Consider the following 18342-nt stretch of genomic DNA (forward strand, 5'->3'; position numbering starts at 1 on the left):
GGTGCGTTTGGAGCCTCCATGGCTGCAGCAATCCTCTCCAGACTTGAGGAAATGCGCCCGAGAGGCCGCAGCAACATCGCCACCCGGCCAAGACGGGCATTTATTACTTTGCCGCATCTCGGACAGCTCCCGCTGGCGTGCGCCAGGCAAATCTGTCGTCATAATAGCAATCCGCCATGGAACAAGCGCGCCTGCTCTTAAAGGGAATGTGAGATGACGCTCTGATTGGTTTATTGCACGTTACGCCCAAACCACACCTAGCTACTTCAGACCAACCCATTTTAGATTTGCGCCGAGATCCGCCCACAAAGCTACTTGCGTTTTGCGTTTCATACTTGCGTTTCAGATCGTTAAAATAGGGCCCTTAGCCTCCCCTCTTTTGCATGTTTTAGTACTTGTTATGATATTCTTAGAATTAGAAGTAGTACATTAATAGAGGGGATTCGATTCTTGACAGGACTTACTGCTGATGGGTAAGAGGGCCAGATGTTAAATTGAGAGGAATAAACACCAGTAGATATATGAATAGCCCCCCCACCCCCGTCTTTCCAACATAGCTGTTACAGTGTTGTGCCCCTGATGGCCTCCATCCTGTCAATCTCCTGAGGGATCTCTCATTGGAAGGGCTCAGAGCAACGCTGGAGTGACAGTGGCACAAACACAGCATTATCATCACACTGTCACATTCGCTTTCCATGGGCACACGCTGCTGCTTATTCAAATCGGCACGAATTTGGGAGCCGGTGACAGCTTGTTTTTTATAGCTCTTTTTTTTTGGGGGGGGATTTCTGTCTTCAACAAATCTTTGCTTTGCGTCTCTTTACTTTGTCATCTCTGTACAGAGGAAGAAATTGCTGTGTGACTGCAGTAGCCTCCCCGTAGAGAGGAGAAACCTCCCAGCCCTCCCTGAGCTCCAAGAGTCTCAGTAATTCCTTTTCGTGTGTCTGTCACACTGCAGCTGCTACTAGCAAGTGATGCCCATAGGACTTTCTGTCCTCGAAGACCTAACACCCCCACGTAAATAATGTCCTGGTTGTCCTCACACTGAACCGAAAAATCTGTCACACCCATTGCGGAGGGGGAATGTCTCTGAATGGATGGGAGCGCATCTTGGATAAATAAGGGCCTGTAGTGTTTTACATGTAATGCTAATGTGTGCTGTGTTTCTGTTGACAGAGAGGATACTCAACCAAGCACGAGGTGCGACAGTTCCACTTCACATCCTGGCCTGAGCACGGAGTGCCCTATCACGCCACCGGACTGTTGGCCTTTATACGAAGAGTGAAAGCCTCTACCCCTCCTGACGCTGGCCCTGTGGTGGTCCACTGCAGGTAATGTGACACTGAGCAGGAGCTCTAACCTGTAGTGTTATAAAACCCTTACTACCAGTAACTTTTATTAAAAATATTAATGTTATCACGAGTAATTTTTCTGTTTTTATATTTATATAAGACAAGAAGTATTAGTAATAGACAGTGTTCGTCTTTGGGAGGCTTAGGATTACTATAATGTGCAGAGTGAGGGTCACGCTTTGGTGGGCTACACTCTGTAGCCTTGCTAGCTAGGCTACTTGTCCTTTTGAAACACAAACTAGGGTACGTGTCCTGTTTTCTAAACAGGCTTCCGCGTATATCTGTTCTCTTTTACATACAAATACCTTATTTCTGTGATTTATATGTAACCCTGAGTTGAACATTTTCAAATGCAAAGACATTAGTTAGAAGAGAAACAAATTTGGATGCTAAATAAAAGACTGGACTCCAAAATGTGACTTTGCGCCCGCCATGTTTATTCATGCAAGATGTAATCTGCTTATTCAGATTTTGTATTGTTATACATAATTAGTTTCTCTTGCTTGTGGCTTACCAAAGCTAACCATTTATTCAGTCAGCTAAGGTACAGCCAAAACATAATGTATTAAAAATGAACAAATCTTCAAAATGTTAAATAATTGTATGCCAAAATGTAACCCTATAAGATAATAGTGTAATAATAGCTACCACAGTGGCAGTAAGCGCAGTGTAGCCTAGCTTGCCCCTTTGGCCACTAGTGCTAGTGCTAGCTAAGCAAACTCCATCTATGGAATGACCAATTGCCTCGTACGTTGTAGCTATACCTTCAAGACTCTGCAATTCTCTTTTAAATCATGTAGTGCAATAACTTGTGTTCCTGAGGAGACATCCTGTATCATGAGACATTCAAACAACATTTTTACTAACTCTTGTTAGTTAACTCATGAAAGATTTCCTTTGTGTGCCAGTGTGGGGGCGGGCCGCACCGGCTGCTACATCGTGCTGGATGTCATGTTGGACATGGCCGAGTGTGAAGGCGTGGTGGATATCTACAACTGTGTCAAAACCCTCTGCTCTCGACGCATCAACATGATCCAGACAGAGGTCAGGTCAACTGCACAGCCAGAAAACCACTTCACAATGAAATTCAAGTCAAATATCTCCAATTTGTCTTGCACTTATTCAGAAGGTTACATCACTAGACATAATATGGTACCATGTCTCCACTGAAAAACTTATTCTTAAACATTTGGTTTTCCCTCCTGTTGTTTCAGTTCAATTGAAAGACTGAGGGTGGAGGGTGTTGTATTTTTATACTCACCCTCTGGGACTCATGTAAAGGTCATTGCAATAGTTTTAGAAAAAAGATTTGCATTGACTCTCAGTGTGCTGCATAGACACATGCTGTTCTTAAGATGTACAGATAATTTGCATATTCAACCCTTATTATGTAAATCCAACATTGACTTAGCTGTTTATTACATTTGTAGTTATTTGCAGGGGTGCTCTGATTAAATGCACAAAGCATATGCTTGTATACTTAGAAATATGTATTTATTCTCCAACAGCTTTTATACACCACCGACATTATAGCACATGTTTAATTCAGAACAAGGTTATGAAAAATATCTGCCTTTCTTCTTATTGTTTGATTATTTATTCACATCTACATAAGTTCTTAATCTGCTTCTGTCTGAACCTGCCTCCTTTGTAATGTCTGTTCAGCTGTTTGCAACCACACAATAACTAGATGATTACATATGAACGCCCACATGTGTGCACATTCACAGCACTTGATTATGTTACCTGTTGTCCTTTTTAGGAGCAGTATATCTTTATCCATGATGCCATTCTGGAGGCCTGTCTGTGTGGAGAGACGGCCATCTTGGTGAACGAGTTTGCGGTCACTTACAAAGAGATGCTGCGAGTGGATTCCCAGAGTAATTCCTCTCAGCTACGGGAGGAGTTTCAGGTCAGTCTTACCTGGACGGCAATATCATGACCTCCATCAATATTTCGAAACACATTCTGAATTCTGAATTACACAGCCCACACACGGTCATTTGCATTTATAATGCAATTTATCAAATATCATCAACAAAGTTATTTTATATGCCTTAATGGAATCTACTAGTACTATTGCTACTGTTACTTTTAGACACAACAAACAAAATACTAAAACTAGCCCTCCTACTACTAGATTACTACTACTACAACACTACACTAACTACGGTGAATCAATCTTCCTTCACCATTTATCTGTGTGTGTCGGTGTGTAGTGTGTCTGTTTTAATTCCATTTTACAACTGTCAGCTGTTCGAAATGGCAGTGTTAGAGGCTCAACAAGCACCCACGGGCACGGTTACAGTATGTGGACGAGCGAGGTAGAGCGTTAGCTACTGAAGAGAGCCAAGTGGCATTAAAACAAAGCAGAAAATCAAAGATTCTATATCAAGCATCTCAATATCACTAAGCGTATCCCCATTCATATTTAGACACAACAAATAATATATATCCAGCTACAAAATAGCCAAAAAGTCAGAAGTTAGACAGAAGTACAAAGAGTAGTTGCGCTATCAAGATGATGCACCGCGAACTGGCAGCTCTCAGAGCGTTGCAAGTAACTGGAGGATTAATCTCGTCTCGTCGCTACTGCATGCACACAAGCAGATGAATGGTGAAGGAAGATTGATTACATGTAGTGAGTGATACAGCGTGAAATTGTAAGTTGTTTTTAATGACCTGCTTACCTTTAGCTACGTTTTCTTGAGGTAAAGGGGAGGGGATATTTTGGTTTACTATGGAAAACAATAATATGTCAATGATAATGAGATAATATAGCCTATCTCTATAGTATTCTAAAACAATATCAGTCCTCATAGAATGTTATGGCAGGGCAGTTGATTCTGATTGAGGTCAGTAGAGGTCTATGTGGGGTCTTTTGTTTTCTTCCAACAATAAGCATTTGTTGGCAGGTCTAGGCACTAAGGCATAGCCAAAAACTAAATTATTTCATTATATATGCTAGCTATATTCTGACCAATTTAGCTTTCTGCATTCATTGGCTGTGATAAATTAAATAACTATGTAGATGTTGCCTAAATGTAGGCCTTAAAATTCTGGTTCTTGGGTTATACTGTATGCAAGCCAAACTACACAGCAAAATGATTGATTGACCCAATCCACAGTTACACTAATTAGTGTAATTAAATAGCATTCTTTGGACAACTTATCTTATAGAGGTAGGAATTATATGCGATAACTTTATCACACATTTACATGAGCAGACAGATAGCATTTAAGTAATTGCTTACAGAAGAGCTCATTAGGAGCAAAGTCTGGCCTAAATAAATTCCCCCATGCAGCTTTGATGTGTCTAAAAGCTAACATTATAGTAACTTTTCTTTACCAGAGTAGAAATAGAAGAAATGGATATGTCACTTTTTACTTGTTAATATGTTGGTTTCCTGACTGGGTGTTGACATAAGTGTAGCTCTAATACAGTAACAAAAGATTTGCTAATGCAAGTTACAAATACCCTGGGGGCTAAGCATCCCCGGTCTTTAAATCCTAGTGACGTCCCTGGTATTACTAATGATAATACAGATATAGAATTTCATTCCTTCTTTTATCTACACTACTACTGTTACTACCACTTACAGTAATAATGCAGTAGTAATATTAATGGATGTTGCATGTAAAGGTGATAACTAGAGGTAACTATATTGATGGTCCACCATATACAATGTGGAGAGTATTATATTCGTATGTCTGTGTTGCATGTATTCCATTGTGTACTGTACATTTGCTCAGTTAAGTTAAAACAGACTGCTTGGTGTTCAGACTGTTACATAAACAAAAGATGATGACATTCTCGGTTGTGGAAATGTACTTTACAGCAGACATTTAAAAATCAAAAGAGTGCAGAAATGAATGGATAGACATGTGTTTGTGTGTGTGTCATGTACTGTATATATATCCATAAATGTGTGTTGTGTGTGTCTTTGTGCACGATGATGTTTGTTTCCTTTCACTTTTGATTATGCGTGACTGTCGTTGAAATCCTCTGCCTGGTTTGTAGGAATGCGATCTCAGAACATTTTATTAGATGTTGATTAGGAGAGAAGAGAGCCAGCTGTGGTACCACATGCTTTACCTGCGTCACCCCCCACCTCCCCCCGCTGCAGAGCTCAAACAGCAGCTGCATTGATTCCAGGTTTAGCATTTCAAAGTAATACTAGAAAAAGGCTCATGCTCCCCACTTTAATTGTACTGTATACTGTGTTATCATTATACTCTACATAGGAATTATTATAGATGTATTGCTTAGAATAAGGGAATTGTACTGTCTGTAGTGCGACACTCTGATTACAAACTTCTTAGTTCTTCATTAAAAAAAATGTTACATGCCTCGCTTTGATCTTGTAAACTTACCCATCTGACATTGTTGTTAAAAGTGAGCTCTCTGTTTTACTCCGTCATCCTGCAGACCGCAAACAGCAAACCGGTAGTACTGACATAAACAAATCACAGATCTATTATTGATGCTGTGTACTCATGATCCAAATTTATTTTTTTTTCGCGTTGTCTAATGTAATTATGGCTAAACAAACATAGAGAGTTCATCAAAGAAAATTGGTATGCAATATTTCCCTTTGAGTTTTTTTTTTAAACTTCATTACATTTCCTTTTCCTAATTTATCCTTTATTCTTTCAAATCAGTTTGTCAACCTGATGTTCAGAGTATTTAAGATTCTTTCAATTAAAAGGATTGGATTCTTGGCATTCTCTGTGTCCCAGTCCTCCCTCCTTCTGTCTGATTCACTTATTTTTCTTCCTCCTCCTTCTTCTTCTTCTCCTCCTTCTCCTCCTTCCTACTATCTATGACTTATCTGGTGTGTCTCCTCACTCCACATGCTTTCCATCTTTTTAATTCTCTCTTTAGTTTCATTTTATCCTACTGCCGCTCTCATCTCACCTCTTTAACGTTTCCATTTGCAGACGCTCAACTCTGTGACTCCCCACCTGGATGTGGAAGAGTGCAGCATTGCTCTGTTGCCCAGAAACCGAGAAAAGAACCGCAGCATGGATGTTCTGCCGCCTGATCGCGCCCTGGCCTTTCTGGTTACAACAGAAGGGGAGAGCAACAATTACATCAACGCTGCTCTTGCTGACAGCTTCCATCGGCAGGCTGCTTTTATTGTGACCCCTCACCCTCTGCCGGGCACAACGGCGGACTTTTGGAGGCTGGTCTTTGACTACGGTTGCACAGCAGTGGTCATGCTCAACCAGCTCAACCAGTCAAACTCTGCCTGGGTAAGGTCAACGTGTGATGTACTATTTTATTGCCATTGATTTGTTGACACTATAAAGAAAAAGACCTGTAGAAAAATGTTTGAGCCGCTGTTTGCTGTACAAGTTTTTACTTTCAGTCGAGGTTATCTGAACTTTACTTGAGACTTTTCCTGACATACCCTGCCTTTACTGTTTCTGTATCTTACTGTGCTTGGGATTAGTTCCTTCATGCCATTTTGTTGGGCTTTGATCCCTGACCACATTGATCTCAACGCATGACTAGATAACACCCGCCCCAGTTTTTCCTCCCCCTCCTCAAGTTACATCTCTAAAAAATAAGCTTGCATTACCCTCCAGCCACATCTCAGGGTTCTTTTTGTTGGCGTCCCACTTTTTCTCATGAGCATATGTCTTTCTCTGTTCTGCAATATTCCGGATTCTTTTTTTAACACTAATAATAAGTGGAAACCCAACTCAAAATTTAAGTTTAAGATTTAATTAAACACAATAGAATACTTGGAACACTAACTAACTAAAAGAATGTCATACATTTATTTTCACAAGAGGAGATTTTAACAACCATTAAAGCCTTTGCTATCCTGAGCTCCTATGGTAAGCTATTACATGTGGTTGGAGCTCTAATGGCGATAAACTGATAATTAAGGACTTAAGGGCTCTACCAGATAATCAGGTGCCATACTGTAGAACACTTTAAAAGTCAGCAATAAATCTTGGAGTCCATTATACGGCATGGAAATATAATCCTATCTCAGAGTTTTTGTCAAGTGTATGGCAGCCAACTGTTAAGCAAATTGAGCTAGCCTACAATTAAGACAGATGACCTGATCATTACAGTTCAAGTTCAAAGTTCAAAGAGTTTATTGTCATATGCACAGACAGAAAGCATGTTTCCCTGCACAATGGAATTCTTACTTTGCCTACATACTAAATGTCATACAATAAATACAATATCACACAAAAAATATGTCAATAAAGTTAAAGTTGAAATAGTGCATTTCTTAATAAAAGCAATAAAAATGAGGTAGTGCAATTTTAAATAAGGCAATAAAATGAAACAGTTATGTCCCTGGTTGCAAGCTCCTATTGGCTGTTTAGGAGTCTGATGGCAGAAGGGAAAAAAGAGTTTTTTAATCTTGAGGTCCTGCATTTCACACTTCTGTACCTTCGTCCTGAGGGTAGAAGTGTAAACAGTCCGTGCTGGGGGTGGGAAGGATCTTTGAGGATGGAAGCAGCTCTCCTGTGGACTCTGCAATGGTAGATGTTCTGTAGAGAGGGCAGTGGAGTCCTGGTGATCTTCTGTGCAGTCTTCACCACTCTCTGCAGGCGTTTGTGCCTACCATGGCAGTAGTGCTGCCGTACCACACAGTAATGCAATTGGTCAGTACACTCTCGATAACGCAGCTGTAGAAGTTGTTGAGGATCTTAGGCGACATGCTAAACCTCCTCAGCCTCCTCAGAAAATACAGCCGCTGTTGGGCCTTCTTGACCAGCTGTCAAGTGAAGAAGGTCTTCACTGATGTGGACACCCAGGTATTTAAAATTGCTTACCCTCTCCACTTCAAGCTCACGGATGAACAGTGGCTGATGCGTCCTCCTCTCCTTTCTCATGTCCACTATCATTTCCTTCGTCTTGTCCATGTTGAGGATAAGATTATTGTCTCCGCACCACGATGATGGTCGTGGTCTTAAAACACGAAGGAACGATACACTGGCTGAGGGAAAGATTGAAGATGGAAGTGAGCACATCAACCAGCTCATAGGCACATGCTCTGAGGGCCCGCCCAGGAATGTTGTTTGGTCCTGCTGCTTTGCGGGGATTGATCTTCCTCAGAGCTTTGTGTACCTGGATTGTTGAGATGGTTTGTGGAGGGGAGGGGGGGTTGGGTGGTCCAGGTGTGCGTGGTCCCCCTTTCTGCAGTGTAGCTGGGGGCCTCAAAACGGGTGTAAAATGTATTGAGGTCATCCGGCAGGCTGTCTGTTGAGGTGATGTTGTTGGTGGTGGACCTGTAGTCCTGTAGGACCTGTGATGTGCTGCAGGCCTTGCCACATCACAGTAATTAAGCATTAATGAAATGAAAGCATGTTAAATAGCCTATGTGTCATTAAAAGAAAGGAATGATTTCATTCTTGATCTATTTCTCAGGTGGCAGAAAAGGGTCTTAAGAAGCCTACAGTAGTAATATTGGGCTCCAGACTGATCAAATGTATCTCCCAGATTTTTGAGCAGAAGGTACAACATACTCTGTAAAAGAGCCAAAAGCTGGCACAATTTGACTTTGGTGTGATCAGCCAATAATTAAGAAAATCGTTTTGTTGGAGTTAAACTGAAGGAGATTGGCAGACATCCAGTCCTTAATGGCAGATAAACAGTAATGCTGCTGAATAATTCAACAACGTTGGGACAGGTATGACTTGATATCAGAAGTATAATAATGGAAAGAAATAAGAAATGTCATGCTCATTGTAGCCTAAGGAAAACATGAAAGGAGAGAATAAGATTGGCCCTAGAATGGACCCTTGTGGTACACCACACAGGGACACTGCCTGCATGGAGAAAAGACCATTGCCAGACACAATAATATATGCTGAACAAAACCAATCAAGGACAGTTCTGGAGATACTTTAACCTCTAAATAAGAATATTGAATCCATTGTGTCAAATGCTACACTGAGTTCAGACTTCAGACATTCCAGAGCACACGGAGCATTAGGTAGTAGCTTTCATCAATATGCCAAGGGAAATGTCAAGTACTTGTGTATATTCATATTACCTTGTATTAAAACCTATATGTTTAATATGTGTATGAATAACTAGTGAATCACAAAAAACACCTACAGAAAGCCAAAGACATTATGCAGAATCTAGATTTTGTTTTTTAGGCATGAAGATTTACAAGCTTTGTGTAGTCAAACTTTCAATATTAACCATGTAAAATATGTATTACATTGTATCACCTTGGGAAGCAGATGCTTACTTTAAATTATGATATATATATATTCTTTGTCCAAGGTCTACCTAAGATGTTGTTAAACCGCCCCTAGCATTTTATTCATTGTTTCTTGGATAGTGCTCTGGTGGAGATATAATTAGTCATTGAGTGTAAGTAGCAGCTGTGGCACTATTGGTTCTAAAGGGTCTAGTTTGTATTTAGTTTAAAATAGGAAATGTTTAAAGGTTTTTTTTAATATGTAGTGTGTTCAACTTATTTAAGTCAGTGTGTTTTGAAAAACACTGAACAGAACTGATTAATAATTAAGCCTTGCAATGTCAAGTAAACTGTTTAGTTGATAAAATACAAATCACCATTTGCAAAATGTTGTTTTTGGCAAATAGAACCAACCAATCTAGGGTTGTTCCAGAGGTAGCCACTAATCAACTTATGTTATGCTAAAAACTGGTTTTATTCTGTCTGGCTAAATGCACCTCAATGTTCACTGACTAAAGAAATGTGCTTCAAGCTAGACAGTTGAACACTGACATTTTTCATACATTGCTATCTGCAATCGTTATGAGGGTGTCCGACCAAAGATACTGTATTTGTCAAAATCAGTAAACCCCTAACCTGACCTTGAGGGCCTTGACAGGCTTTGTAACTGTGGAACGATGTCAATAAGTTATATTGAATCTTGAATCATGGTGTAAGATGTGCTCATGAAATGTATGAATTTTGTTTGTGTGTTGGCTTTTTTTGCATGCTGTTTTGTAGCAGCCTGTGCAGTCTCTGGTAATAAAAAAATAAAAAACAGAAAATAAATTGTAGGTACCCCCTGTTCAATCCCACTTTTTATCCACTCCCCTTTAAATGTTTTTCATTTCTTTTCTTCCAGTGCAATTCAAACTCCTTTGGGGTCTGGCCTGAAAATTGAGTTATAGTCACTTAAAGTTGTTCATTGCGAGATCTCGCTTTAAACTCTGTTATGAGTTCATTCAGGGCACTGGAGTACTCTGTCTCCCTCTTGTTGCAATCTCTCAAAGCACATTACATCTCTCCCTCCCTGCGCTGCTTCTCTCCCCTTATTAACACCAGTAAGGTACCATAACACCACACACTAACACCACTTTTGTTATTATACTTGTGCGTCTGTGTGATGTACATTTTAGTGTTACTTGCCTCATCCACTGGCTTACTCAGCAAACTTAACAGTCCGCATGTCTCTTCAACTGTATTATGTTCTTTTATGTACAGTGCAGGCATGCAGACCCCCACTGCATATATGCACACATTTACGTGAACATACTGTACTTGCTTAATTTCATTGTTTGAACCCAAAAGTTAATTTCTCTTTGATAATCCAATGTTTTGAGAGCAAAGGCATTTTTTCGGCCACAATTACTGAAGAATGCATGAGTACAGGTACTATACGTGCCACATTTAATCACTGATAACCCTTCCCCCTCTCTTATCTCCCCCTCTACCTGTAGCCGTGTGTTCAGTACTGGCCAGAGCCTGGATTACAGCAGTACGGGCCTATGGAAGTGGAGTTTCTGTCCATGTCAGCAGATGAGGATGTCATTACTCGTCTGTTTCGGGTTAAGAATGTCACAAGGGTGAGTTATTGCGGTTCTGAAAAAGCCTGCACAGGACATGTTGTTCCACTCAGTGGTATTTCACAAAATGATAACTTGAACTTCATTAGAAATGCATTAGCTGTGGTCCTCACCAGTTATTCAGATGTGACATTTTACCTACATTACATTTAGAGCTGCCAGCTGTTATGTGCATCTAAAAAAAACACCTGACACAAGTTCTCAATGTCAAAGTACTATAGACTTGGCTGTAAAAAAAAAAAAAAAAAAAAAACTTAAATAAAAAAATACTGTGTACCTGAAACCTTCAGATGAGGATTTGAATTTCTATATAACTTCTTGTATGTGTGCAAACTCAAAGGCTGAATGTTTCACTTGATGATATATTTTCACACAGTGTGTACCTGTGCATTGTTTAGCCTATATTGCTTTCTTATGCATACACAATAGCACTTCCCTAGTGTACGCCTGATGGGACAGGGTGGGGTAGACAAATGAATACAGTGTAAAACAAATACACTCTAAAATATAGCCTAGCGGTTTGTACTGAGCACAATGGCACATCAGTAAAAAAACAATGTATTCATAGACTGTATTATAAATACTACAAAAGTTGTTTTGATATTCAGCAGTCCAGAAAATTAAATCAGAGTTTCCATAAGATGATACATATTATAAGAACTTTCTATAGAAAACATGCAAGAAAAGCCCATTAACATACATGCAATAAAGGTCACTCTCTCCCTTTTTCAATTTCTTCTTGTCATTACCTAGATAGGCGTCTTCCCTCTCTTAGGTGCCTGCTGGCATACTAAAGAGGGGACTTTCATCATCATAATGCATGCCATATTTTTAGTCTAAGGATACTCTTTTCAAGCGTCAAAGCAGACTCTCTTTTGATTTGTTTATAAACCTTTTCACACATTTAAAACAAAATAAAAGTATCTAGCATGTAGAGAATGGCACTGACAGCGGACATAGAAGAGGGAGCATAGGGCATGACAGTGTGGTCTTTTCTCAACTTTTTATTCTCCAGATGTGTGCATATGTATGAATCAAGTCAATTTGACCTCACACACTTCATTGTGCTGATTGTGTGCATGCAGGTACAGTTTAAGCCTGCAAATTTGCATAAGCACATGCAGGCATTCCGCTCAGGATAACTGTCACCCAATTATTGAAGAAATCTGTATGCAAGGCGTTTTCTTTCTGCCATTAGAAGCAGCACGACATGCATTGCCCAGAACTTCCTTTCTTGATTGGCATCCTCACCTCCTCTGTTGACTGCCCTTGTCATTTCCCCCACTACCCATGGTACCTTTTTTTCTACTCCATGCACAACCACTGTCTAGGAGAGGGCAACTTAACACAGCATGGGAGAAATCAAATCACACAGAAATAACACACCTCTCCCACTCACTGCTCCTCTCTCAGTGCATTAGTGCGTATGCTTCCTTTGCGTGACAATGATATACAAGGGTAGGGAGTAAAAGTCAAAGAAAGTGCAATGTAAGCATATGTATGTGTGGGTATGAGAGAAGTACAAAAAAAGTACATAGTGTAAATCCCAGCTCCGCTGAGGCAATTCCTCTGTGCATCGTTGGTGTCTTTGCCAGCCCAATTTGCATGACTTACAGTTCTCCACTGGTCCTTAAGTATTAGGTGATATTCTACAGGGCAAGGTTATGAACACACAGGAACCTCTCTCACACACAGCCCAGGCCCCGCTTACACCTGCAGACCCATATATCTCAAAGTCAGTCTGCTGAGTGAGCACAGCTGAGAGTGCCAGCACGCAGCCTGGGGAGCACTCAAACACGGGTGTTAACTGGCACACAGGAATACTGAAACAACCAGAAAATGTAATACAACACAGAAACACGAGAGCACATGCGTGCTCACCCACACACTACGAGTACACTCAGATTCCATGTGTTTTCTGTTGCATCCCAAGCTCCAAGAGGGCCAGCTGGTGGTGTGTCAGTTCCAGTTCTTGCGCTGGTCGGCTTATCGAGATGTTCCCGACTCCAAGAAGGCTTTCCTCAATCTGCTGGCTCAAGTGCACAAGTGGCAGAGGGAGTGTGGAGAAGGACGCACTGTTGTCCACTGCCTGTGAGTAATCTGCACAATCCCACACCCAATCTGCGGCCACAGAATTCCGCACATTTTAAACAATTAAAAAAGTAAAACTCCCTCTCCACCAAGTGCAATGTAAATTAAAAGACAAGCAAACAAGGCAGAAATATGTTCAGTATCCTCTCTGAAAAGGTCTCAGACAGGGAATTACTGATGTTAAAGAGTGACATTTTAACGAAAATGTTATTCTCAAAGGAGAGTATCACAAAAATGTTAAAACATGGTAAATCATGTAATGCTTTGTGTTGTTTTGGTGCAATGAGATGTAGTGCCAAATACTTTTCCAAGGTAGTATTTTCATAATGTATATAATCAAATTGTGGTGTAATGTGCTGTGCAGTGGTGTAGTGCTGTGTGCCCCTCTGTTGTCCTAAGCCCCCGGAGCGCACAGCCACTGATGAATATGAATGGGCCGTCCAGCTCATTGCCAACCCATCACACGTTCATCCCCACCGCCCACATCCAAAAGCACATCACTCAGCGCTGTCACACAGTGTTACCCACGACAACCAGGAAAGAGATTATGGAGATCAAATCAATTATGGCTTAATACAGAATGCGATGGTTCTCACTACAGTAAATCCAGGACTGCCAAAGCACTGACGACGATTGATTACCTTAATATTGCTTGTATACGCTGCAGAGGCTTCCATGCCCACCTTCCCCACATTTGTCTCAAGAGAGAAGAAGTGGATTGTCTTCCACTGTTTTATTGATATTGCCTTTCATTTATGATGACCAAGACAATATTTCCGAGGAAATGCCACACTGTGCTGTTATTTCTCAATTGTCTCTTCTTTACAGCTCTTCTCATGTCGATATTTCTGTTTTAAGATATAGTGTGCGAATGCTGTATGAACCGTATCAAATTTTTCATGAAGTAGCATGAACACAAAAACGGGGTTATCAGATTACACACATTCTGCCCTGCTTACACTGTATTGTTGTCTTCCAAAATACACTTAAACATATTAGGATGCTCCCACTGGACATGGAGATATATTTGTATATGTTGAAATTGACTGTACATATGCAGTACACACTCTGCTGTTCATGCAATATGATAGGATTGTGATTTCATCATACTGACAGTCAAGGTCTGAAACCGAAATTGCGTCTTAACGGGAGGCAAAACAGGGCAAGCTTAATGATATAGCACATTTCAAACACAAAGGCTATTTAAAAGCACAAATTATAATTTAAAACCATTCAATAAGACTAGTTTACAGCCATGCTAGAGGCTCTATGAGGCTGTACTTAGACACAGTGGTGCGTTAAGCTAAAGCTAACATCAGCCTGCGAACATGCTCACAATTGCAAAGCTAATACTCTGATGTCAGGGTATCCAAACCAAAGTTGTTAAAGTGCACCCTGAGGGGAACATGAATGGCAATCCATCCAACAGTTGAAGAGACATTTTATCAAAAACTAAAAAATGTCAACGTCATGGTGGAACTAGAGGAAATGGAACTAGAGGAAATGTCAGGAGGTCACCAAAGTCATTGGGATTCATCCTCTGGGGAACATGAATGTCTGTACATGTTTTTATGGCAATCCATTGAATATTTGTCAAGATATATGACATAAATTTCAAATATCTGGACCAAAGTGGTGGACTGACCAATTGACATTTCTTTCCATTGCCATCCCTACAGCCACGCTTCTAGCTAAAATACAGCATTAAAGAATAAACACTGAATTGTAAATCAAATGAAAAAGATAAGCTAAGATGTTTATTTTTTTTAAACACGTCTTCCTCTCTGCAGTAACGGTGGTGGTCGCAGTGGAACCTTCTGTGCCTGCAACATTCTCCTTGAGATGATCCAGTACCAGAACATGGTGGATATCTTCTATGCTGTCAAAACTCTACGCAACTGCAAACCCAACATGGTGGAGTCCCTGGTAAGAGAGTCTGTAAATAAATAAAACTGTGGTTGTAAGTTCCAATAATCTCTCTATGATTATTCTTGTGTTTTCACTTTTTAATTAAAGAATATTGCATTTTTCCTCAGGACCAGTATCGATTCTGCTATGACCTTGTTTTGGAGTACTTGGACTGCTTTGAAGGTAGATAGCAACCAAATGTTTACCACAGCGGCGCCGGCGCTATACCATCTGCTGGAGATTCGATTTTAAGGCCACCCAGTGACCCCTCAACTTTAATGTTTGGACCTACGGACTTGGCATTGAAAGGACTGTGAAGGAAGGAGAGGAGAAAAAAATAAAAAACATGGTCAAGGTTCTAACTTTTAACCTTTAATGTACAGCTGTGATTTCCTCCTTGTTGGTGATGTTTATCTCTTTTGATATTTTTTGTGCTTTTCTTGGTCCTCTTTGGCTCTGGCCTAAAGCTCTTTTGTGCTAAGGGTTTCTGTAGCAGCAAAACAACAGTCTGAGCTACAAAATGGACCCTGTCTATTTTGAAGAAGGGTCACCTTGGCTGTGTTTCATCGTTTCATTCAAACAGCGAGGGGGCTGGATGAATATTCCAGAGTTACAGCAGAATTATCTAAACGTGGAAGCATTTTCTTCTTTCTCAAGAGCTACATACAACAGCAATCCACTGTGGTTGTGGCATGACTTATCTACCATACCATAAACTGCCTTATTCTCTGATGATAGGACAGATTTATTCGAATCACTGAATAGATCTGAAAGGTTGTCATACTGGTGTACAAACAGCAACAAGAGATTTTAACAAGAGACCTACAGCATTATGATAGATCCGCCCAGTCCTCAGCAGTATTGATGCAGAAACTGTACAGTAGTGCAATGTGTTGTATTTTGCCATGTTTGTGCTGGATTACCATGTGTGCTATAGGTGGAAGTTGCCAGGGACCACAGCACTGGGCCTGGTACCGCCACTAAAGATTCCCGTCTCATTACTGTCACAGTGCCAATCCCATTGACTGACTTGACTCCTCTCTTTACTTTGCTCTACTGCTTCATGTTGATATATGCCTACAAACAAACAGTATGTACTGCATCAGCTAATCTTCTCGCTCCAAAGTGATTGTTTGTATTTTATACCCAGCGGGAAAGAAAAAGGAGCAAGGGGGGGGTGGGTTGTTAGAAATGTTCTGACATGCCATAGTGGTGGTGTGAAAAATGATGTTCCATTAATGTCGTGGTGAAGTGTCTAAACTCAGTGCTGCGTTACAGGTTCGAGTATGTATCTCCTTTTACTCCTTTGTTGTCTGAGGCATTTGGTTGTACTGTCTCCACAAGCTAAGCCAGCTGTCAGGTTGGAAGCTTCATTTTGACAATTCTGACATAAATATTCGTTGTTGTTCCTAGTGGTGTTAAATAAATAAAGTAAATATAAATAAATAAAAAGGGGCAATAACATTGTGCAGAGGAAAAAAAAATGCTACTTTGTGTCACTGCTGGTGATTGGTGTTTTCACAATGGAGGTCATTTTTAATATCTTGAAATAAAAATTAAACAGGAATAGGAATAGGAGGAATAGTAAGAAACATTGCCCCCACGCCCTGCTGTTTATATCACTAACCTGATAAACGAAATCCATTGTTTTTCACCGACCAGGCCCAGCCAATGCCTGGAGACCACTGGAACTGTTCATGCCTGAATCAATTGAAGAAACTCAGGCAGGTTGGCATGTGTGATACACATAGGGATCTAAGTCAGCCTCTAAAATGACCCAGGAAGCAATTCTCTTTGTATTTTTCTTAACATTTTGTCCGAGAAGCAAGAAATGATCTATTCTACACTCCATTATTACCCTTCAAAATATGTTATGCTCCACCATATCTCCTGAAAATCCTTTAAGTGTAGGTTTTCAAGAAGGGCGGTAAAGTGTATCACTCCAAGACCTGCCCTAATAAACAAAGAGAGACACCTTGAAGCCCACAGAAACTGAGAAATGGCAGCTAGGCGAACTCTACTGCTAGTTCGCAGCTCACAGTCTGGTTCAGGTGGGAGTGCCAGAATATGTGAGGAATCTAACAATATACCAACATCACCAGGCTCCCACAGGTTCACTGATAGAGCAGCTTGTTTTTGAGGAGGATGGAGAATGAGGTAGCTACAGCGATCTAACCCAGGATCACTGGAGGAAGTGCCTGGACACTTTTTCTCGATGTTGGAAGGAATGTGTACATACAGATGTATATTATGTTATGTGAATACTATGTGAATAATATACTATATGTTTGCCGAGAGTAAAGCCGTACAGTACAGTACTACATAACCATGGAGGTGAATGTGTTGTAAATGGCCATTTTGTGAGTTTATTGGCAGAACTTTTAACAGCCGAGTATAAGCCGAATCTCGCTGTGTTCATTCCAGAGCTCTGAGTAAAACAGGTCTGTCAAAGCATGTATGAATCCATTGTCTGCTTTGTATTTCATTTAATTAATTTCAGAATATCACAATCCGCGTCATCTATTCAACCGCTGTTTTCCAGCAGCCACGACTGTATGAGCATTGTACTTTTAACCATTTTTACCATTCCAAAGCTTTTTATCATGACTGCTTTCAGAGCGCCGGCGACTGCCCTGAGAGTACCGTTGATTTCACATGTGTGTTTCTGTGTGTACCGATGGTACAACATGACCGTTGTATTTGTGGGGCAAGGTGTGTATTTAATGAGAGAAAGACGGAGGAGACAGATGTATTTTGAGGTCGGGGAAAGGGGTTTGTTCTGAAGAATAACAGCGATCAACAATAAAAGAAGGGGAAAAAAAAAAGATGTGTTGTCAAGTTCAATCATTGAGTGTTCTGTCAAAAATGCATACACATCTTAAAGTCTGTGTGGTTTCATGATTGATTTGTCAGCAGAAGCAGAGAACTGAAAGCTGGACACGGACTTCCTGTCTACAAGCCTCTGACCCTCCTGCGGTTTCTCGTACGGATGTGGTCTTTTAGCAGTTCCCTTTGCCTTGAGCTACATCGATCATTTGATCTATCCCCTCTTTTTAATCCCTCACCTTATTTTTTTCACCTCCCCCATCCTCAATTCCTCTTCCGTTACTTTCATTTCTCCGTCTCATCCTTCTCCGTCTCTCTCGCTTTGCCGCTCTGCCCAGAGTAAGGTGACTCCAGACCACA

The 18342-nt window shown here is 40.6% G+C and overlaps 1 protein-coding gene across 3 annotated transcripts in view; it reads left to right on the forward strand.

Moving 5' to 3' along the window:
* Positions 1–17959, forward strand: part of ptprub (protein tyrosine phosphatase receptor type Ub) — a 158254-nt gene extending 140295 nt beyond the window's left edge. For all 3 annotated transcript variants that reach the window (XM_028580051.1, XM_028580052.1, XM_028580053.1), the window contains 8 exons: positions 1177–1331; positions 2261–2396; positions 3115–3264; positions 6294–6608; positions 11032–11157; positions 13091–13248; positions 15039–15174; positions 15285–17959. In XM_028580051.1, the coding sequence (XP_028435852.1) occupies positions 1177–1331; positions 2261–2396; positions 3115–3264; positions 6294–6608; positions 11032–11157; positions 13091–13248; positions 15039–15174; positions 15285–15347 (1239 nt within the window). In that variant the 3' untranslated portion in view covers positions 15348–17959. The remainder of the gene's footprint in view (positions 1–1176; positions 1332–2260; positions 2397–3114; positions 3265–6293; positions 6609–11031; positions 11158–13090; positions 13249–15038; positions 15175–15284) is intronic.
* Positions 17960–18342: the final 383 nt, after the last annotated feature.

The sequence above is a fragment of the Perca flavescens genome, chromosome 6 (genome assembly GCF_004354835.1).
Source record: "Perca flavescens isolate YP-PL-M2 chromosome 6, PFLA_1.0, whole genome shotgun sequence".
In the NCBI taxonomy this organism is placed as follows: domain Eukaryota; kingdom Metazoa; phylum Chordata; class Actinopteri; order Perciformes; family Percidae; genus Perca; species Perca flavescens.